Source organism: Triturus cristatus, chromosome 7, assembly GCF_964204655.1.
Source record: "Triturus cristatus chromosome 7, aTriCri1.1, whole genome shotgun sequence".
NCBI lineage: Eukaryota > Metazoa > Chordata > Amphibia > Caudata > Salamandridae > Triturus > Triturus cristatus.
This window is the reverse complement of record NC_140590.1, coordinates 572,774,659-572,796,186: the sequence shown is the minus strand read 5'-3', so window position 1 is coordinate 572,796,186 and position 21,528 is coordinate 572,774,659. Positions and strand designations below refer to the sequence as shown.

Genomic DNA, 21,528 nt, shown 5'->3' with positions numbered 1-21,528 from the left:
GGCGAATTAAAGCATGATGTAAGGCGAGTTAACAGAAGTGGCCTGGAACTCACTGACATGTGCTGATGTTAGAGACCAGAAATACTGTCTATGAAGGGGCTCAAAATGCACACATGAGGAATGAGAGGATCACATTTAAATCCCATTGGGGCATAACAAACAGAAAAGGAGGAAACATACGCTGTAACCCTTTGAGGAGCCGTATAACAGGAAAGGTAAACAATAATGGCTGGTCTGGCAACCATAAAAAGGCTGAATAAGAAGGCAAGTTTCCTTTAATAGTGCCCAAGCAAGGACCTGCTGGCCGAAGGACAACACAAACTATATTACTTGGAGAGGGTCTGCTTAGAACCGCATTGTGCCACCAAACAACAGCAGAGGTATAAAGAATTGGTTGTGGGATGCCTGGCTGCCAAGTTGACATCAACAGCTTTGTGAGGAAAGTAGAAAATAGTAAACTCTTGTCACTCAATCTCCTTGCATGAAGGTGGAGTTGGCGCAGGCCTGGATGCAGTACCCTGCCCTGCTGCTGCAACAGGTGATAATCCAGATGGGGAGCCTGATCGGAGGACAGATACCATACTGGTTACTAGGATGACTTAGACCCGGTTGGGCCCAAGCTTCTTCAGAACTTGGGGCAGAGCCATCAGCAGAAAGGTGTAAAGGAGTCCCCAATTCCACTCACATTGAAACGTGCCTCAGAGAGAGGTGCCTTAGAAACGCCAATGCGCAAAAGAGCTGACATTGTGCATTCTTGGATGCGACGTAAAGATATAGCCAGGATCACCCCCATTTGTGTAAACGTCACCTCTGGATGTAACCGCCTTCTGCAGGGCATGGTTGGCTTAGTTTGTCTGCTCTGGCATTCAGGGATCTTGTCAAGTGGTGTCATCAGAAAAATTCCTTGGTGGTCTAGCCACATCCAGAGACGCAAAACCTGGAGAGTAGAAAGGCTCAAGAAGCACGATGTGACCCTGCTATCTTTGAATCGCTCCATGGGAACTACATCAGTGTTGTGGGCATGGGGGTTATCCAGACCACTGGCATCCTGGAGATTCTCATATCATTTTTACTTTAGCTAAGGTTGGGTAATCTTGTTCCCAGAATCTTAGCCTTCATTGTCTGAGTTCATGCTGAATAACGTGTGAACAACCTAGAACCCTACCAGAGGTCAGAGGCAATATGTCCAAATTAGAAGGGTGGTAAAAGGTTTGTGGCTAAAATAAAGGTGTGCAAGGCCTCTATAGCAGTAGGGAGTCCATGGTATTGGCGGATCAAGTTTCAGCATGGGATGTGGCGTCAGGGTTGGAACCGGTCCTGAATTCAGTGTGGCGCTCTGAGTGGATACAGATGGAATAAATAGAACTGAAGGAGGAGAACGAGCTTTGCTTCCCAGTCTTGAATAGGATTGGGGTGCATCAAGACACAATCACTGCAGGCCTAGGAGTCGTGATCTGACCCTAGACATTACAGGCAACCCAGATGTGCCTCAGTCACAGACATTCCCCGCAGGGTTTAAACCTAGTAAGTTTGAGTGGCAACATAATTCCCTTACCCACTGAAGAATTTAGAACAATTTAAGAGTCTCGATGAAATGAGGAGTAGCTCCAGACCTGCATCTGTTGGTGCGGATAGAAAGTAACTGATGTCAAAACGCATGGATGGCATCTATATAAGCCAGGCAATGTCAAATCCAGCACGGATCCAGTCTGACACCTGGATAAGCGATGGGAAATCTGCTGTTAGAAGTCCCTATCAGATGTGCTGCTGAGTTCTGGATGATTTGGTGTAGCAAAAACGTCCGGTAGAACCACAAAGGCAATCCCACTAATCCAGCCTACAGGCCAAGAATTTACAACTGGTTTATAGAGAAAACATACATGTGGGGGATTGCATTTGGTACTCCCCTGCTGCACTGCAGGGTGAAACCATGGATCAACTTTTTTTTTTTAAGTACTTGTTGACATCTGCTGTGATGGGTTTTCTGGCATTATCAAAGCCTACAGATAAAGTCCAGGAGGCTTGGCCCGTCATAGGTTTTTTGCTTATGAATTCTACACCAATGGTTGCACAGGGGTCAGAGTGGAGGAAAGTGGAGTCTTGGATGTCAGAACTCTCCTCCCAGACATGGAAAAGTCTTTTTATTAATAATTGGAAAATGGACACCTTGACAGAATGAATGGATCATATGACAACTGTTTATAAAACAGCTCTCACATATTGATATGTCGGAGTGGTGCATTTAGGCATACATGACTGTGTCCAAAAAACATGAGCTTATTAAAACAAAAATGAAAACCAGTAAGCCAGATCAAGTTGCAATACTTTGAGAATAGTGGGGTTCCCAGGGTCTACTGATATTCCAAGATGGAGGCCAATCAAACCACTACCACATCTGACGACTTTAACTCAAGTAATTACTGTAAGCTCTTTAAACGTAGTAAACCACAAAGAAATAGACAGTGAGACAAGACGACTGACTTGGACTGTTATCGATCTGCACAAGCCCTACAAGCTACAAACTATATTATTTATAGGGCACTGCCGAAAATGTGTTAGGTGCCTACCCACCCAGCTCTCGGTTCCTCAGTCCAATTTAAAAGCGGTGACTGCTGGTTCTATTCCTAGCAATATCGTTTAAAATGTCTAAGCTGCTACTCTGGTATGATGTTTCCAGACTGGAACCGCTACCCTAGAAGGACACAATGATCAGGGTTTAGAATGCATCAGAAACAGATTGTTGAACAAATGTTGTGTTTAACTAAACTGCTACTGTACTTGTAACAAACCCTACATTTGGCAAGCAAACAGTGAGTTCTTCAAAGGCTCCCTAGCCGTTTGTACAACTGTACTTTACACCTCTATCAGCAATCTAAAACAAAGATGCTTGCAAGACACAACTTAAGACATCAGAAAACTGGAGACAGTAATATATCAAGACAGAAAAAACTGAAGTTGCAAGGCCCTGCATTTAGTGTATCCTCAGAGAAACAGAACTATTAGTGACTGCACATTATAAAATACAGAAATAGGAGAGAAAAATGTAACCTTGTGGTTACTATGGACGCACTGGAGATGTTCATAGCACTGGCACTCAAGTGCTAAGGAGGTGTGCAGCATGTCCAAACACCAACCTGCAGGGGAATCTCTGGCCCTCCCCACACACCTTCACTAAGGATGGCAGTGAAAGCACTTTCACTGTCACCTCCAACATCTCCTCTGGTGAGATGTCAGTATGTACACTGCATGCCAACATCATCATTAGTGGCTGGGGACACACCAGAAGCCATATACTTCCATTGCATCCAGTGAGGAAGATGTGTAGGCTACGTTTTCTCGTTTGGGTGGGTGTGGGAAACTGGGCAGCAAGAAAGATACTGGGGGGAAAGGAAAGTTTCTTCTTTCCCCTGATGTCTCTTAAGTGCATTCCTGATGTGGGATCATTGGTGGAACCAAGATCGCACAGTAGATTTGCACCCACTATGCCATAAGGGGTGTTTTGTTGCTTGGGAAGCAGCCCCTTGGGTCGCTTCCCTAATGGCCTATTTTCCACCATTCCCTCTCTTCTACCCGCACCCTGGGTGCAGATCAGCTGTTTTATTTTATTTATTCTTGCCAAGTGCATTTGTGAACTTAATGTTTTTTCCTTTTTATTATTGTACAATGCTTTTGATTTTCTTGGTGGCAAAGCCTGCTTACGGTTGCAGCATTAGTAGATCTACAGTTTGTCTAGTTGCAGAAGGAACTTTTTGGGGGAATGTTTACATGAGTATTGTTGCCCTGCTTGAATGTTTTATTTGCTGATGTAATAATGTTAGTGTATGTAGCTTACGTTTAATTGTTATAAATCTTACACAAATCTAAACATGATATTTAATCTCGTGTGTAATTGTTCTTTATTTTTTATTTCTAGTGGGTTATCTTTGGTGCTTGCTGTAGCAGTGTAGAGTAGAAGCAGTTGATCCTCAGAATAGCTGTCTGTGGCAAGCGAGACACGTCTAGGTATCTTTTTGTAGTAGAAAGTTCATTGTGTGGTTTGTATCAATAGTTTTTCCGATCACCATATTTCAATAGTTATATTTACTGTTTGATACACTCAGTTTGCTGAGTTTTAATTTGACGCAGTGTTGTTCATTGTTGTCTGCTTTTGAGTGAATGTTTTATTATCCAGCATTATGGCTGCCCGCAAGATGATTGCCCAAACACATAGTTGGTTTGCTTTTACAATCTGCCTCCAATCATGACTTTGAGACTGACTATCTGAGGCAGAGGACCAAGTGCAGATTTTGGCAATTAATTTTCTGTCCAAGAGCAATCGGGTGATCACTATTAGCGCACATAAAGTGCCTCATTTAACAGAGGACACTGATTTGCCGTAGTGCAGCATGTGCAAGTTTGATTGCAACCCGGGGCAGGAAGGCTTCGCATTGTAAGTGCTGAATACAGGGTTGCCCCTAACATGGCGCAAGTCTGCTTTGCCTGCCTACAGTAGTGTTGCAGGGTGCAGAGTTAACAAAATAAAAACTGTAGGTCTATCAATTTATTCCAACTCTTTATTGATGTGTTTTCAGACTATATTATTGAGCAGACCAATCTTAATGCAAAACAGTTTTTGAGGGGCAACAGTGCCACACTTAAGACCCACTCTAGAGCTACCCGGCGGACTCTCACAAATCTCGATGAGATGAAGCAGATCTTAGGGTTTAACTTTTGTGATTTGATTGTAAAGGAAATCCTTATGGTCTTTACATTGGGTCTACAGGTCCCGCGATGGCAAGTGCTATTGTTAAAGGAACCACGAGTAGAGATTGGTATTTGCTTCTGCAACAGATGCTGCATTTTGTGGATAATGCTACAGAGTTGCCATGAGATCACCCTGATGGTGACTGTCTCTAAGAGCCTGTCCTTAAATATTTGGTGGTTCATTTCTCAGAGATCTATGTTCCAGCTCAAGATATACCTTTGGACGAATCTTTGCTCCTGTTGAAGAGCAGTTTGATTTTTAGACAGCACATATCCAGCAAGAGATCACATTATTGAATTAAGCTTTATATGTTGTGTGCCACTGGATATGTATTTTATTTGAGGGCATTCATCAGCAGGGATAGTTTAATTGCCCCCCCCCCCCAGTTATCCTCCCACTTCTGCAGTCACTGAAAAGAGTTTGCAGGAAGTTGCCAGAACACTTTCACAAAGATTTATGTGCATGCAATTTCTAGAAAGAAGCTTAATTATTAAGAACTGTCTACAGGTTTTAAAATGTAACAAACACAACTCAAGTATTGGCACAACCATGAGAGTAGCAGGAAACTTATTTTGGTCTATATTGCTATATATTTTCTGTTTTGACAGGGTTGCCAATTGTTTGATGTATTCTGTAACATAATCTTCAACTAATAGGTGGGTTATTTTACATTAAAAAACCAAGTCCTTGAAAAAATATGCTGTTTTTAGTTGGATGTTTTATTTACATTTTTGATGGGTATTTAATCTATGGCTTCTGGGAATGTTTTCTAAATTAAAGTGGTGCGGAGCTCTCTGGTGATATCTGAGTAGCGTGTGTTTTACTTACTGGCAGTCACCAGTAGGCAGTTATAGTTAGGACATGATTTCTGTTAAAAAGCTGTTTTTCAGTTGCCTATATCTTTGGCGACTTTTGACAAATCTTAAAGTTTTCAAAACTAGTTTGACGCTCACTTCAGATACGGTCTTGAAAATTTCAGGATGGCCGGTTAAGCGGGGGCCGAGAAAAAGAGGGAGTTCCGAAAATGCTTTTTCCCAATATTAAATTCCATAGAAAACTTTATACACAGCTACAGCCCAACCTGCAGAACGTAATTACACCAAATTTGCCAAAAAGGTAGCTCTTAGTCCAGCAAGCGCCCTTTTTGTTAAATGGTGTACATCAATTCAGTAGTTGCTGAGTAATTTAAAGATTTCTCATACATACAACGGAGGCCGCGGTGGATCCACGATCCCTCCTGATCTCATGCCTGAGATCTAATTGGCTGCCAACACTTCAAACCAGCAAGTGTTGGCGGCCATCTTGTGACTCTGTTTGAATGAGTCACAAGCACCAACATTTAAAAAAATAAAATTAAAAAAAAGAAAGCTACGGGGCAGGGTAGAAACACCTTGACCCCCTAATCCTCTTGGGGGGCGGGAGAGTCAGGGCCAAAAAAGCATAAAAAAAAATAAAAAAAATCTGATTCACGACTCCTGCCTTAAATGAAGGAAAAAATTAGGCCCTCTGGTGGGCCAGGTCCCAAGGGCATTATTAAAATAATGATGGGACGTCTGCGTGGGCCCCCCTGCAGCCCCAGGGACCGCCACCTCCCCGGGGCTATATTTAATAATGCATGGGGGAGGGCTCCAAGCCCCCATGCAGCACCGGAGACCACCACCTTCCTGGGGCTAATTCACTCAAATGCAGTGGCCACGCAGCCCCCCACAGCCCCATGGAGTGCCACCTCCCCAGAGCTATATTAAAAAATTATGCATGGGGGGCTCCGGCCCCCCACACAGCCATTTATACCCCCTTGCCCATGTTTAAAAAAAATATGAAGGCCTGACCTCGGGAATGGGGTCCCCGGGGCCGAAATTGGCCTCAGGATGGGGGCCGCATTGCCCCCCTTCCATTTAAAACAATAATAAAGGGCAGGCCCCGGGGGACGCCACGGACCATGTCATGAGTGATGTAATATGTGAGGTCATAAGCAGTGCATTGTGGGTGCGCACGTTATAGTTAGCTCAGCTAACTATAACTGCTAAATTTCTCTGGTTTTGTACGAGTGAAATCTGATCCTAACTAGAACGTCCCAGTAACCTTTGGTTCTTTTCAGTGAAAAATATTATATTTATATCTAGATGGATACACACACACACACACACACACACACACACACACACACACGCACACACACGCACACACACGCACACACACGCACACACACACACGCACACACACACGCACACACAGCTTGCTGGCAGTGTATGCATCAAACTCCCATTGACCTACTGATTTGTTCCTGTCGCAGGCACTAGGCCCAGCCATACAAGTGGTGCAGTGTTTTCATCAGGACAAGGGGTGTGGAGGGTGGGGGGGGGGGGGGGGGGGGCGGAGGAGGGGGGGTGAGCTGGTTGGTAGTAATTTTGTGGATTACTGAAAATTCGGGAAGTTTAGGTGACAAAAATGCAAGTAAAATGCACATGGTTAGGCAATGTTTGAGGTTTGCAGGGCATTGTGTTTAAGTAAATGTTTTGGGCTCCACACACGGCACACCACCCAGAATCTCCAGAGTGTCTAGTTTTCAGAATGTCTGGCATTGCTAGGTTTCCCTAGTTGGCCGCCAAACCTGGGCTCAAATACTGCAGCTTCCCGCGTTCCCAAATTAGGTCATTTAAAGGTAGATAATGTTAATGTCTTCACATTGTGCTTTGGCCCCTCTGTCACAACTCTAGGCCCACCCACACAAGTGAGGTACTTTTGTTAATGGGGGAAGTGGGGGGGAACGCTGGGTGGTAGGAAATCCCCCCCATTCCCTCCTCCCTGCCCCCTTTAGGTGCCAGATGCTTACTTCATAGAAATGCGAGGAAAATGCCCAAAGTTTCAGGTTTACAAGGGCTTCTAAGTGGGAAAACTCCTGAGAACGACACGTCACATCACACTGGACACCCCAAGGTGTCTAGTTTTCAGAAATGTGTCCGAATGGTAGGTTTCCCTGAGTGGCAGCTGAGCTACTGCCCAAAATCTGCAGCTACTAACATTGTAAAAAAAAAAAGGGTGGATTCTACTGGGTGAATGGGATGCCTCCAAGTGGAGCTTTGGGATGGGTGTGTCACAAGAGCTAGGCATCAAGACCAAAAACAATTTGCAAAACGCCCTATGAATCACATGATAATATGGATAACCCCAAATTCTGAGGTGGACAAATACACTGTTCCAAAACTCATTATCTTGCGTACATTTCAGAAATACATAGGTTTTCTTCAAACCCATTTTTCATATTTCATCATGTGAATTGGTGTATAGTTGGTACACAATGAAAAACCATTGTAGGGTGCAGCTCAGTTATTGGCTCAGATTATCACATGTTTCTGAAAAACCTACAAAGCAACTAAAGAACAGAATGGTCTGTCAGATGTAATGGTGTATAGCTTTTATAAATTGGCTATCGTGGCAAGAAGTTACAGTTGTAATTGTTGCAGTAGATGGTCTATTTTTCCTACTCAGTTTCATTATTTCTTTACTTCAACTGTTAGTTTCTGTGAGAAGGCATTGGGTGACCTAGACAAATGACCTCTTGCTAAATTCGGAATGTAGTCTACTTTTCAGAAATGTATCATCCATGGGCTTCACACCTGTTTCCATTACAAAGTGCAAGTAGGTTGAAACCAAATTTTTTTTTTAAATGGACTACCTCTTACAAAATGCCAACATTGTGGTAAAAAAAAAAAATGGGGATACAACTTGGTATGTTCCTGAAAGTTGATAAGACTGATCTTAACACAGCAAGCCTCTTGTTGATGACATTTTTAGAAAGAAAAAACCATTCCTTGCGCAGCACTTTTTCCCCCAAAAACGTACAATTGAGATATATTTTGAGCTATTGTCCTGGTCCCCGCCAAAGGGAATGCACAAACCCCAAGTACCCTCAGAATCCTCACAATGTTGGGGAAACAAGCACACAAATTTAGTCTAGATACCTTATCTGGAAAAAAGGTTATGCCGGCATAATTGCGAAATACCTCAAAAAAAAAAAAAAAATACAAAAAAAGGCTTAGCATTCTAGAGCGAAAAGCCTCAGCGCCCAAGGGTTTAAAATGGGGAAAAAAATTCCTATGGTTAAACACTTGTCCAAAAATTGAGGAACTATAAATTTAAGGAGAACAGGGACAGATAACATAACTAATTTACAATCCATACTCTCATCCAGTTAAACGAACAAGTTACTTACCTTCGGTATCAATCTATCTGTAAGAGACATATATTAGTTCTAGATTCCTTACCTTAGAACTACCCCCAGGCGTCAGAGTGGAGCTGGAGATTTTTCTTTAGCAGTAACCCTGCGCATCGATAGGTGGCGTTGGTTGACTCCGCGTCGGTCGTTGGTGTCGTGGTCGCCGGAATGACGTTGCGGTGTCTACTTAGAATCCACCCCTGGGAGCTGACGTCAGTTCTGACACGACTTTCTATGCCAGAAGCGCAGAGCCATGCAAGACACTGACCACGGGTGCACATAACCAGGACCCTAGAAGTCAGTTTGTAGAACGGGGAGGATGGGTGGGGCGGTAAGGGATCTATAAATAATATAGGTCTCTTACAGATAGATCGTTACCATTTGTTCATCTGAAAGAGACCATTAGTTATAGATTCCTTACCTTAGAATAGATACCCCAGCAATGCCAACCCCGGAGGGGGGGCTGCAAACCAAATTTCCACCAGAACAGAACGGCCAAAAAAGCGGTCTCTCCGGAATTGGCTATCCATGCAATAATATTTGGTGAATGTGTGCAAGGTTGCACAGGTGGCCGCCAAGCAGATGTCAATAAGCGGAACTCCACGTCCCGAAGCAGTAGAGGCTGCAGTCGCTCTGGTAGAATGGGCGCGCAGTCCCACTGGAGGTTCCTTTTTTGCCAATGAATAGCATATTTTAATGCATAGAACCCATCGAGTGATGGTGCGTTTTTGTAAGGCCCGACCTTTCCTGGCGCCCACATAACCAACGAAGAGTTGATTGTCCACCCAGGAATCTTTAGTGCGGTCAAGATAGAAGGACAGCTCACGTTTTGGGTCCAGACGGTGGAATCTCTCCTCCTCTTTGGAAGGGTGCAGAGGACGGAAGAAGGGGGGCAAAGTGATGGTCTGACCTATGTGGAAAGAGGTAACCACTTTGGGTAGAAAAGAAGTCCTAGTGCGAAGGACCACTTTGTTTGGATAGACTGCAATAAAAGGAGGCTTTGAGGATAAAGCCCTGTGAGCAGAGGTGATGGCAAGCAGAAAGGCAGTCTTCAAAGCAAAAAGTCTAAGAGGGTAGTTATGTAGTGGCTCGAAGAGAGCACACATAAGGTAAGTAAGGACAGGATTCAAGTCCCATTGGAGCATTACGAAAGAAGGAGGAAAGAGACGAGTAAAGCCCTTTAGGAATCTATTTACAATAGGAGACTTGAAAAGAGAGGGCTGAACAGGAAGGTGAAGAAAGGCAGGTATGGCCGAGAGGTAGCCTTTAAGAGTGCCCAAGGCAGAGCCCTGATGGGCTAAACAAAGGATGAACAAGAGGACTTCAGAAAGAGGGGCAGAGAGGGGATCCACAGCCTTTGCTTTGCACCATGCCACAAATTTGTTCCATCTACAGGCGTACACCATTTTAGTGGAGCGACGCCTGGCTGCCAAGATGACATTACAAACTTCAGGTGGAAGGTCGAAAGCGGTCAACTGTTGCTGCTCAATCTCCACACAAGGAGATTGAGGCTGGACAGGTTCGGGTGGAGGACAGTCCTCTGCTGCTGCGACAGAAGATCCCACTTGCAAAGAAAAGTGCCAGCTTGGAAATTCCAATGCGCAGAACTGCTGACACTGTGCGTTCTCTTCGGTGGCGAACAGATCTAACCAAGGCTCTCCCCACTGCTGAAAGAGACCTTGCACCACCTCAGAGCTAAGACGCCATTTGTGATCCATCACGTGCAACGACGGATGAGTTTGTCCGCGCTGGTGTTCAGAGAACCCACCAGTTGTTGAACCATCAGGGATATGCCCTGATGTTCCAGCCATGTCCAAAGGCAAAGAGCCTCCTGACATAGGGTCCATGACCCTACCCCACCCTGTTTGTTACAGTACCACATATCGGTGATGTTGTCTGTGAACAACTGCACAACTCCTCCTTTGACAGAAGGAAGGAATGCCTTCAGTGCAAGACGGATCGCCCAGAGCTCCAAAAGGTTGATGTGGAGACCGGACTCCGCCAAAGATGCCTGATCTCCGCCTCTCCCAGGTGACTACCCCATCCCAGAAGTGATGCATCCGTCATTACTGTCACCTCTGGTCTGGTTGGGGAAGGGAGAGGGATCTGCCTCTGACCCAATCCTGGTTCTTGAGCCACCAGTGCAATTGACGTGCAGGTTTCCCCCCCCCCCCCCCCCCCCCCCCCTCTCCCGAGATCTGGACGACAACTGAAAGATTCCCCTGATGCTGCACCCACTGGAACTTCAGGTCCCACTGCAGAACCCGCATATGCCACCTGGCATCATCCACCAGCAGGATGCAGGAGGCCATGAGGCCTAGCAGACTCAGTCAATCTCACCAAAATCCGGGATAGAGGCTGAAATATCTGCATCATAGCCCGAATATCCCGGACACGCTGCTCGGGAGGATAAGCCAGAAACTGCGCTGTATCCGATGAAAAAGGAGCTTCTGAGAGGGAATCAGGAGTGACTTTGGCACATTGCTAGTGAACCCCAGCGAGTGCAGGAGGTCCACTGTAGTCTGGAGGTGGGAGACGACAGACTGGGGCGAGCCCGCTTTCAGCAGCCAGTTGTCGAGATAGGGGAAGACTGGAACCCCCGATCTGTGCAGATGAGCTACAACCACCACTTTCCTCACATCTGAGGGGCATTGGTAGGGCCACAGGAGAGCACAATAAACTAAAAATGCTCATGGCCTACAGTGAACCGTAGGTAAAGCCTGTGGGCTGGCAGGACAGGGATATGGAAATATGCGTCCTGCAAGTCCAAAGCTACCATCCATCCTCCGGGGTCGAGGGCAGACAGGACCGGAGCCAACGTGAGCATCGAACTTCTCCTTCCGGTGGAAGAGGATGAGGGCACTGAGGTCTAAGATTGGACGCATGCCCTTGTCCTTCTCGGGGACCAGAAAGTAGTGGGAATAGCAACCACTACCTTCATCTGGCACAGGGACCCTTTTGATAGCTCCCTTGGCCAAGAGAGCTGCAACTTCCTGGTGGAGAAGGGTCAAGTGATCATCTGACACACGATGGAAGGATGGTGGCATGGAGGGATGGGTAGTCTCGAAGGGGAGGGAGTAGCCCCTTCGGACTATCTCCAAAACTCACCTGTCCAACGTGATGTTCTGCCAGTGGGGGAGGTGATTGTGAATCCTGCAGCCCACTGGCCTCTGGTGGCCCTGAAAGGTCGGACTAGGGGGGTTATGGGTGTACTGGCCCCCAGACCACGTCGTCGGGCCTCAAGTCACGCACAGGCTGGGCAACTTGCGTGAACCAGTGGCTAGCTTGGGTCGAATGTGGTGGACACCCGTTCCTTAGCCACTAAAAGGGCAAAGAGCAGACTGCGTGGGGCGAGAGGTTGCGGCGAGGCCCAAGGATCTGGCTGTAGCCCTAGAATCCTTGAAGCGCTCGAGCACAGAGTCTGCCTTGTCACCAAAAAAGCGACAGCCATCAAAGGGCATGTCCAGTAGAGTGGATTGGCCATCCTTAGAAAAACCAGACGTCCTCAACCAGGCGTAGCGCCTCAGGGCTAGTGACGTGGAAACCGTTCTGCCCAGTGGGTCGGCAGTATCCAGCCCACATCTCTACTCTCTGTCACCGTGTGGGTGAGAACCGCTTTGGCCTCCTTTCGAGCACTGTGGCAGCACTTGCGCAACTGTATCCCACACTTTATAAGTTTAGCGGCCCAAGAGGCATGCGGTATTCACCAACCACAGCGCTAAGCTGGTGAAAGAAAACATCTTTCCAAGGAGGTCCAGCTTCTTGGATTCCCTATCTGGGGGAGCAGTAGTGAATGTGCCCTTAGAGATTGAGGATTGGACCACCAAAGTGTTGGGAGAGGAAAAGTGGGTCACCCGGGGCTGGGCGGTGGCGTCAGGCAATGATCCTGTCCACATGAGCCCCTGTGCTGGGTTTGGACCAAGTGCACAGAAGGACGTCAGTGAGGGCTTCATTGAAAGGCAGAAAGGGCTCTGAAGAGGCCGCCGGTGGTTGAAGCACCTCTGTCAGGAGGTTAGTCCTGACTGCCACCGTAGGAAGCTCCAGGCCCAAGGCCTCAGCCGCCCTACGCAACACCCCTGCATATGAGGCCCCCTCCTCCGTAGCCACGGAGAGCATGTCAAGGTCTGGGGAGGTACCAAACCACTGGCGTCACCCAGGTCCTCTCGCCAGTCCGGCTCTTCAGGTTGATCTGCCAAAGGGTCCTCAGACCCCTCCTAGTCCTCCTCACCCTCACCCATCCTCACCTCCTCTGTTTGCCATTCAGGCCTGAAAGGAAGACCAGGAATGAACAGAGGCACAAACATACCTTCTGGTGCCGGTACCTACGTCGAGCGGCGTCAGGCCAGCGCGGTTTCCAAGTCGGGGTGAGGCTGGGGTAGGCACCCGTCGGGGGCACGACTGGTGCTGGGGACGTCGTCCCCGGAATCGGTACCGTGAGGTTGACCGACGTCAATCTGGATCCAGGCCTGGATGTTAGGGGACCCTCTGGCACGTAGCTGCTGGCATTGAAGACCCAGGTCCCCAGCCAAGTCCGCGGGGCCCGAAGGAGCGCCGGCGAAGTTGGGTTGCGAAAAGATGCTATGAAGCACTTCGTAGAAAGCTCAAAGCTGGGCAGGGGACGCTCCGACACTGGGAAAGGGAGTGAAACTCTGAGTCGTCCCTGGAGCAGGCTCCGAAGACGGAGCTGTAGAGCAACAATGCTCCAGGTTCCGCGTCGCATCAGCCACCGGACCTGGAGAAGGCAAAGAGCGACGCAGCTTCTTTGCCTTCTTCTTGTGCTTCGACTTACCCGTGGATATCGAAGACTCAGATGACGAGTGGTGATGATGGCTCCGTGAACGGTCCAAAGACCTTCCTCTTGACCTGGTCCTCGAGCAACGCGGAGCCGACTGTGGGCCTCTAAGACGTTTCGGGACCACTCCTGCAAAGACTTTGGATTCATGACCCGTCGCAGCACAATTTTGGGTCGTGGTCTCGCTCCAGGCACCAAAGGTGGGGGTACGTAACCGACATCAGGAGGGTATAGGCCTTGCACGGTTTGAACCCGGTCTGACGATGAGACATCCTTCGTACACCAGAAGTTGAAGACTCAAAAGAAGTCGACAAAAAGTCAAGAAAAGTTAGTCAAAAAGTAACTAAGGGGTAGTTCTCTCCGAATCTCTGCCAAGGCTGGTGCGGAAAAAAACAACTGATGTCAGCACACAGGGGCAGCGTAGACACCGCAATGCCATTTCAGAGAACACAACGCCAACGGCGGACGCGGAGTCGATCGACGCCACCTATCGACGCGCAGGAGTACTGCTAAAGAAAAATCTTCAGATCCAATCTGACGGCAATTTTAAGGTAAATGTAAATGTCATGGTACTTATAGAGCGCACTGTCACCAGACGGCCACCTTGCGGTGTCGCCTATCGGTTTCCTGGCGCTGATACTCATACCGCTGTGGAACCCCTCCTGGCTTTCCCTGTGAAGTGTCCACTCCTGGGCACCCCGAGGGTGAAGCCAGGCATCCTTAGCGCTGTTGGGGCCGGTGTGGAGGCTAAGCAAGCTATTGCCCAGAGTTGCAGTGTGGGGGCCCGTGATTAGAATAGGCCCGAGGCGAGAATAGACCGGTCCGAGGAAATTGAGCCCGAGCCCCGCCGAGGCGGGAATCGAACCCTGGTCCCTGGCCAGAACTCTGCTTCAGGGTCTGCCGCTCTAACCATTGAGCCACATTCCTCCTATAACTATTGGTCTCTTTCCGATAAGACATGGTAGTAAGCAAACATGTCCAACCAATCTAATTTATTTTTGTGTATATCCTCCTGCCAAAACAAAAATCTAATGGCGACCAAATCTCGCTCTTAATTGGTAAAACGTATGCATTAAAAATAGCGTAACATGTCATGCCAATAAATGTCATTTGAATGCAAGAGAGAAAAAAGTGGAAAGGGAGGAACAAAAAAGGGAGAACAGGAGGCACATAAATGGGAGAAAGAAAAAAGGAATGAACGAGAGAAGATAAGGGAGACATGAGAGAAAACGTGTGGCCCCATAGAAGTATAAGAACAATCTAAATCACTTAGGCCCAGTTCCCAAGCAGCCAGACCACAACTGGCCCAGAGTTCCTGCATCCTGATATTCTAGGTGCAGGAACTCGGTGGCTGTAGTGAAGGAGCCACTTTTCTGGTCTGACACCCTATGATGAACCTCAATCGCCACCATTTTGTACTGACTTAAGTGTGTAATGTTACCCTAGTCTTAATGTAGAATGGGTTTCCATATGTCTGCTTCTCTTCTGTCCTGTAATCTTGCTGTCTTTTAGTAGAATAGTCTTGCCAAGAACAGAAGGTATGGGATGTTGAGGTGCAGTGTTGTGGGTGGTGGTGCACACATGTGCTCAATGTTGTATACTGAGGGATAAAGTCTATAATGTTATTTGGGTTATGTGAATTATGTGTTGAACTATTGCCTTTGACGTGGCTTCATGTCATTCTGATTTCTGACTTTACCTTGCTTTATGGCAGTGCTGACTATTGCCTTTGACATGGTTTCATGTCATCCTTGCTTTTCTGATTCCATCTTGCTTTGGGCCTTTGTGTGCATGGCTTAACTAACTCCATTTTCATGACTGAAGCTATTTTCTGTGCCTGCACGTAGCTACAGAGGTGGGGAGAGCATGTTTTGCTCTTCTCCTGTTTTTTGCACTTTACTGACAAGAGAGAACTGGTTCTTATCAGAGGAATGTACATGGTCAGTCTCGGAGCCATAGCAAAGGCCTGAACAACCGATGCAGTGGCCTTGGAGCAGGCTGGTACGGGCTCTCATGAGAACGAGGGGGTGAGGCTTGCTAGAAGCTTCGTTGTGTTTGAATTTGTATTAAAAAGGGAAGCCTACACTGGCCTGGTGGAAGTTCACGCCGTGGAGCAGACGTGTTGTCACGGAAGAGTGGAGCTGGTGTCACCTCTGAGCTTTCACCCGGTTCAAGCAATGGACTCCCCTTGAGCAAAGTGGGGTGAAATGATGAAGCAGTAGGTGAGGTGTGTCTGCTACTAACGGTCTCTTGACTCTTTACTGATTCTTTTCTTTCCTTCTTATTTTCTGATTCTTATATCCATACATATATATTTCTACATACATATTTGCTTTGATTGTGTATTTCAATCATACTATTGATATGTTAGAGTCTGCTATGATAGGTGCATTTGGCTTACCGTGTGGTGCTATTTACTAATAAATACATCCCAGATATACCAATTCGTCTTTTCCTTGTAGCAGGAGGTGTGGACTCTTCTTGGCCAAGTATTCTGTTGTAGAAGGATGGGTGAATTCCCTTCTAGCAGGTAATTGTGTTATAGGAAGTTGTTCTACTCCTGGCAAGTGATGTGCAAAGTATTATTCGCTCTAGAGAAGTGCCGTGTATATATTGTTTTCTTGCCTTGCCTTTGGGGGAGTGTTGAAAGTTTGCCCACCTTAGGAAGTGCTGTGTATATGTTATATTCCATAAGTCTGGAACTGATACTCTCCCTGGGAAAGTGACGGTACATACCTTGGTCCAGGGGAGATCTGAGACCTTTCATTACAGTGGCCACTTTAAATAGTCAGTGAAATCCAGCTGTTAATATTATCAGGCCAAGGAGGAGCTACGAGCACATGTACAGCCCACACCGACGCTTCTATGCTAAAGGGGTGAAAATACAACCCTCCCCAACCAGTCATACCCGGTTACTGCCTTCCCGCCCCACATAGGCAACTCCTGCTCCCATTCATCTCCTGCTGCCCACAGCAGCAGGTGATAAATGGAAGCTTGCTTGTCCCCAGAACAAGCGCTCATCGCTGCATTCCAATTTGGGTCTAGTAATTCTGGGACCATGTGTTATGTTCCTGTTCTGTGGACGAAAACTCTGAATAATCAGATTTAGGTGCCAGAATACCGACCAGAAGCTTTATTTAAAGCTATATCTTAACGTGTGTAACCAGTAAGTAATGAGAATAACAATTAATGAACGGGGAGAGAGAATGAGACGAACATGCAAACACTGATAGACACTGTTCTCTATAAATGAGAGAAGGGGGTGATAGAAATGTGTGTTTCAGAGACAGGTGCTTTTCTGTGTGCACAAATCTCTGCTGTCCGTCATTAATCTCGGCCTGTCTTACCCAGAGGGCTTTGCGGTCGGAAAGAGGACTGACTAATAGTGTTACTGAGTTCAGCATGTTGCGATAGGCCAGGCAGTATCTCAAAAACATCAAAGGAGGCATCACCTAAACCTGGGGACAAATAAAATGAGAGAATATACAAAAAGGATGGTGAGAACAATAAATAAATGAACAGGTCAATGAATGTAATATGGAAAGATAAGGCAAATGAAGGAAAAGTGTTAAGGCTGATGGAAGGGTAAGAATAGAGTACACAAAGTATGAAAGAAAATACGAAAAAACTAGAATTTGAAAGATTGGAGAGGGCAAGGGCAAAACTGGCGAGTTAAACTAGAGAATGATTAGTTAGCAAGCAAATCACTCCCAAGATCAAATGGAATGAATCAATCAGATGTTTAATAAGAGGAAGAGGCGTGAGACAGGTGCAAAAATGCGAGCGAGAGATAAATAAGAGAAAAAGAGTTCTAAGCATGTAGGACAACTAGAAACACAAGCCTTCCAATGTTACTCATCATAGTGACTTGTCTACTGTTATTCATTAAGCCCCACTCCCACCTCGCTTACCACCAAATTAATGAAACAGTATGGGACTACTCGATACCCATACATTTGAGATTTTCTCTACCTTCATACTTAGGGCACAGTAGGCTAGTCCAGCAGCAGAAATGTTGGGGAGGATATTAGGAACTTAAAGGAAAAGAGACACCAAGGCAAGTCTCATACATTTATGGATGCATGCATTGGCCCATTCAGGCTCAGTCACTTTTAAAGTCTGACCAGGAGCGGTTACTTACTAATCCTCTTTCTCTTTTATGGGTGTCTTCACTGAATTCATAACCTTGGAACATCTCCAAGCATACATAGGATAATGGAATACATTTTAATGAAAAACATACTTTACCAGGAATAATTTGAAAACCAAATGCCTACCTATAAAGGCATACATGGGTGTTCTCTTAACTTGAAAATGACACCAACTGAACATACAAATCTCTAGTTCACAAAGAAAACAATGAAAAAATTGAGACAAATAGCTATGACCCTTTGAATAAATGGATCAGGTGTTTCAAATCAGGTGTTTGTTAAGCGCGACTACTCACCCGTAAGCTCTCAATGCGCGGGGGTTGGGGGGGTTCACAGGTTCCAGTCCATCAAGGAGGTCTGTCGAAGAGCCAGGTTTTGAGGTTTCTCGCGAAGATGGGGAGCGTTGTTATCTGTCTGAGGTGGAGCGGAAGGTCCGTTCCAGGATAAAACGCTGTAGTGTAAGTAGGGTCTGTGCCTTCTCACACGTCAGTCAGTGAAGAGGTTTTGGTCACTAAACTCACAAGTAGGACAGGTTGTTCACAAACTAACTGCAGGTGTCCATGGATAGGCAAGATTACAAGTACTTACTTATCTTTTCCTTCTCGGTCATAGGATCTTCATTGACCCTTATAAATACGGAACAGAAAAGCAGGCTCACCTCTGAAAGAGGAGGAGGAAACCAAACCAGGGGAATAGAAGTAATCAGTGAAAATCGAAACCTAATCAAAATGGTTTCACAGAGGGGGTTGGCATTCTTGTAAGCCACATCTCGCTTCTGAATCCAAGCAGACAGTACTCGTAAGGCTTGATCTCCAATGGCCTCAATACAAATTTGCGAATTAAATACTCCTCATAAATATTAGTTTTAGACCTACTCACAAGGGCTGTTACTGGTTTTCAGGTGCAATGTGGTGATACAGTAAACTAGCCACTGCAATGGATTGCTTGGAGGCTACCTAGACTGTACGACTTGATCCACAATAACAAATTATCGTAGCCAAGATGGTAAAAAAAAAATGCTATATAACAGGGAAACGAGCTCTTCACTGTTGAAGAGGAATTTGGGGAAAAAGGTTGAAGAGAAGGCGTCTGATTTATATGAATCTCTGAAATCACTTTTGGGTGAAAGAAGAGCAAGTCCTCAAGAAGACCTAATGTTACGGAGTACAGTGAAAAGGGCTGGAGAGCACAGAACTTGCATCTCATCCACCATGTGGTTGGTAAAAGCAGCTGGATAAGCTAAGCTACAGCATAAGACTGGTGGATAAGGTTAAGTGTATGCATTGATTTCTAGAGGACTAACTTTACAAGATGATGTACAGAGTCCGAGAGGCAGATGGACTACTCAGCGGGGCAAATCCTTTGTACAGCTCTTGTACGCATCATTACTCAGAGTAGTGAGCAAGGATGTTTGGGGCAGGCATAAGGTATTATCTATAAGCTGTGACTAACACGAATTGAATTTTAATGCTGGAAAAACGTTTGCCTGATTTGACCCAATTGTCACAGGAGCACCATTTGTTTTCAAGGCAATCCTCTGCTCAGACATACAATACGGCAGTGCTTATAAGCAACTATAAAATACGGCAGTGCTTATAAGCAACTATAAAATACGGCAGTGCTTAATTTGTAAATCAATAAGTGCCAGGACCCTCGTCAGGAGGTCACTGTAGCTAGAAACGCCCATTGCCCCTACCTGGCTGCCAATGACAATACCTAGACAACCACTAACCATCATATAACTACAAGTGTGAGGCCCCCAAAGCGATAAGAATGGCTTGGGTGGCCACTATTAGTTAATTTTAAAGTATATTGAATTAATAAACAACTGTTATGCTAACTTCTAAATTGGACAAACAGCGCCACCATGTGGCAGACTCACTAACAGTCAGTGTTGACAAGCGAGGGTGCCTAGAACAGGAAAATATCAGCTCAAATGAAGCTCTTAAATACGGTTGCTCTCATCTGGATTCTTAGAAACATCTTGTTGACAAATTTGCCTTTTTTTGGGATGTTCAACTAATTGGGTGAGTTTCGGGTGATCAAGATGCATGTTTTCAGGCGCAAACAGTCAGGAGAGAGGAGATTCGTATTGCCTGCAAACTCCAGTATCATTGGAGAAGCAACAATTAAACACCATTTGTGAGGCAAGGCAAAATGGCCTACTGCGCTTAAGCTTCACGAGAACACTTGTAATGAACGGGATGCGGAGGAGGGAACTGCATACAGACTAATACCAGATCAGGTGATCAGAATAGCATCCCCGTGGAATACGGTTCTGGCAAACTGGAAGCAAAGCCTCTGCAGTTGACGTTTTCTCTTGGATGAATCAGCCTCATCGAACGGTTCCCCATGCCTCAATATATCTGGTCATGTTGTCAAATGGAACCAGTTTGTGACCCCTTAGAAGAGCTGACGCTGGTTTTGACTGCTTTTTACAGTGTCCAGCTCGCCTTCCAGATGAACGAGGTTATCTTCAGATTTCTTGCCATAAGTCACTACAAGATCTTCGGTTTCCTCAAGACGATATGGAGCCCCCTTCACAGCTTCTTCGGTGAGTGTATTGTAGTGATCTTAATAATGATGGTTATGTTATTTTACAAAGGCTTGTAGAGCGCACAGCTACCCACAGACTGGCTTCCCCGCGCCGACATGAATCATGAGAATGAAGCGCGTTGCTTAAGGGAAGAGCTGCGTCTTCAGTTGCTTCCTGAAACTTAAATTGCTGTCGGATCAGATTGTGTTCAATGAGAGAGGAACAATTATTTAACGACGATGGACAATCACGTCACCTCTCTCGAATTCCAGCCCTGTAGTGACTCACAGTTAAGTCTGAGGCGGATGTTGAGGGACTTAAGTTACAGATCAGGGCGGGTCTGCGAGAGCGCCATTGTCCTTTAAAGTGCTTTCGTACTGCGCATGTCTATTTTGACTTGCTAGGCTCTAAATCTAACCCCAGGAAACGGTAAATTTCCTTTCCTTGAACATATCTTAAAGAGGTAGTGCTCTGGTCCTCACACTCGCGAGTCCCCTTCCCTTCCCTTCCCTGCAGAAACAGCATAATCAGCAGTATTTGGTGAGCCAATGGGCGTAAAAACATCTTTTTTCAACAATGGACACTGGAAACATTTTATTGTAAGACATTATTGCAACAACATTTCTCTGATAAAGAACGAGGAAACAGGTTTCCGAAAAAGGCACAAAAGAGAACACTGCATACAGCAAACTCGTGTTAAATAAGCAATACGTGTGTTGTGGGAGCATGGAGCTGCCAAGAAAAGTCTCTCCCAAGTTAAGGGCTGCAGGTCCCATCATAGATATTGCGATTTTTTTAGGTTGATCAAGCACTCCTCAGTGACAACAAAAGGATTGAGACAACAAGTAAGCAACGGGCAGCACAATGATCAGATTAGAAGGGAAGTTTTGTGAAGACATTAAACTGAATTCTTCATGAGGCCTCCCTGTGCAAACCAAAAGTAAGATACATCACCACCACTGGCCTATCACTGAAACTGCATGGAGGATGCAAGGTTTAATGAGCCGAAACCTCAGATAAAATACTAGCCGACGGGCCGGGATGTGAAGAGTGGGTGCAGCTGTACATCGCTCAGCCAGGAGAAGACTG

The 21,528-nt window shown here is 46.0% G+C and overlaps 1 protein-coding gene across 7 annotated transcripts in view; it reads right to left on the bottom strand.

Moving 5' to 3' along the window:
- Positions 1–21,528, bottom strand: part of EPN3 (epsin 3) — a 380,680-nt gene that overhangs the window by 62,439 nt on the left and 296,713 nt on the right. For 4 of the 7 annotated variants that reach the window (XM_085617115.1, XM_085617117.1, XM_085617116.1 and 1 more), the window contains one exon: positions 17,100–17,210. The exons of the other annotated variants lie outside the window; for them this stretch is intronic. In XM_085617115.1, coding sequence (XP_085473241.1) covers positions 17,100–17,210 — 111 coding nt within the window. The remainder of the gene's footprint in view (positions 1–17,099; positions 17,211–21,528) is intronic. 7 annotated transcript variants of the gene reach the window in all.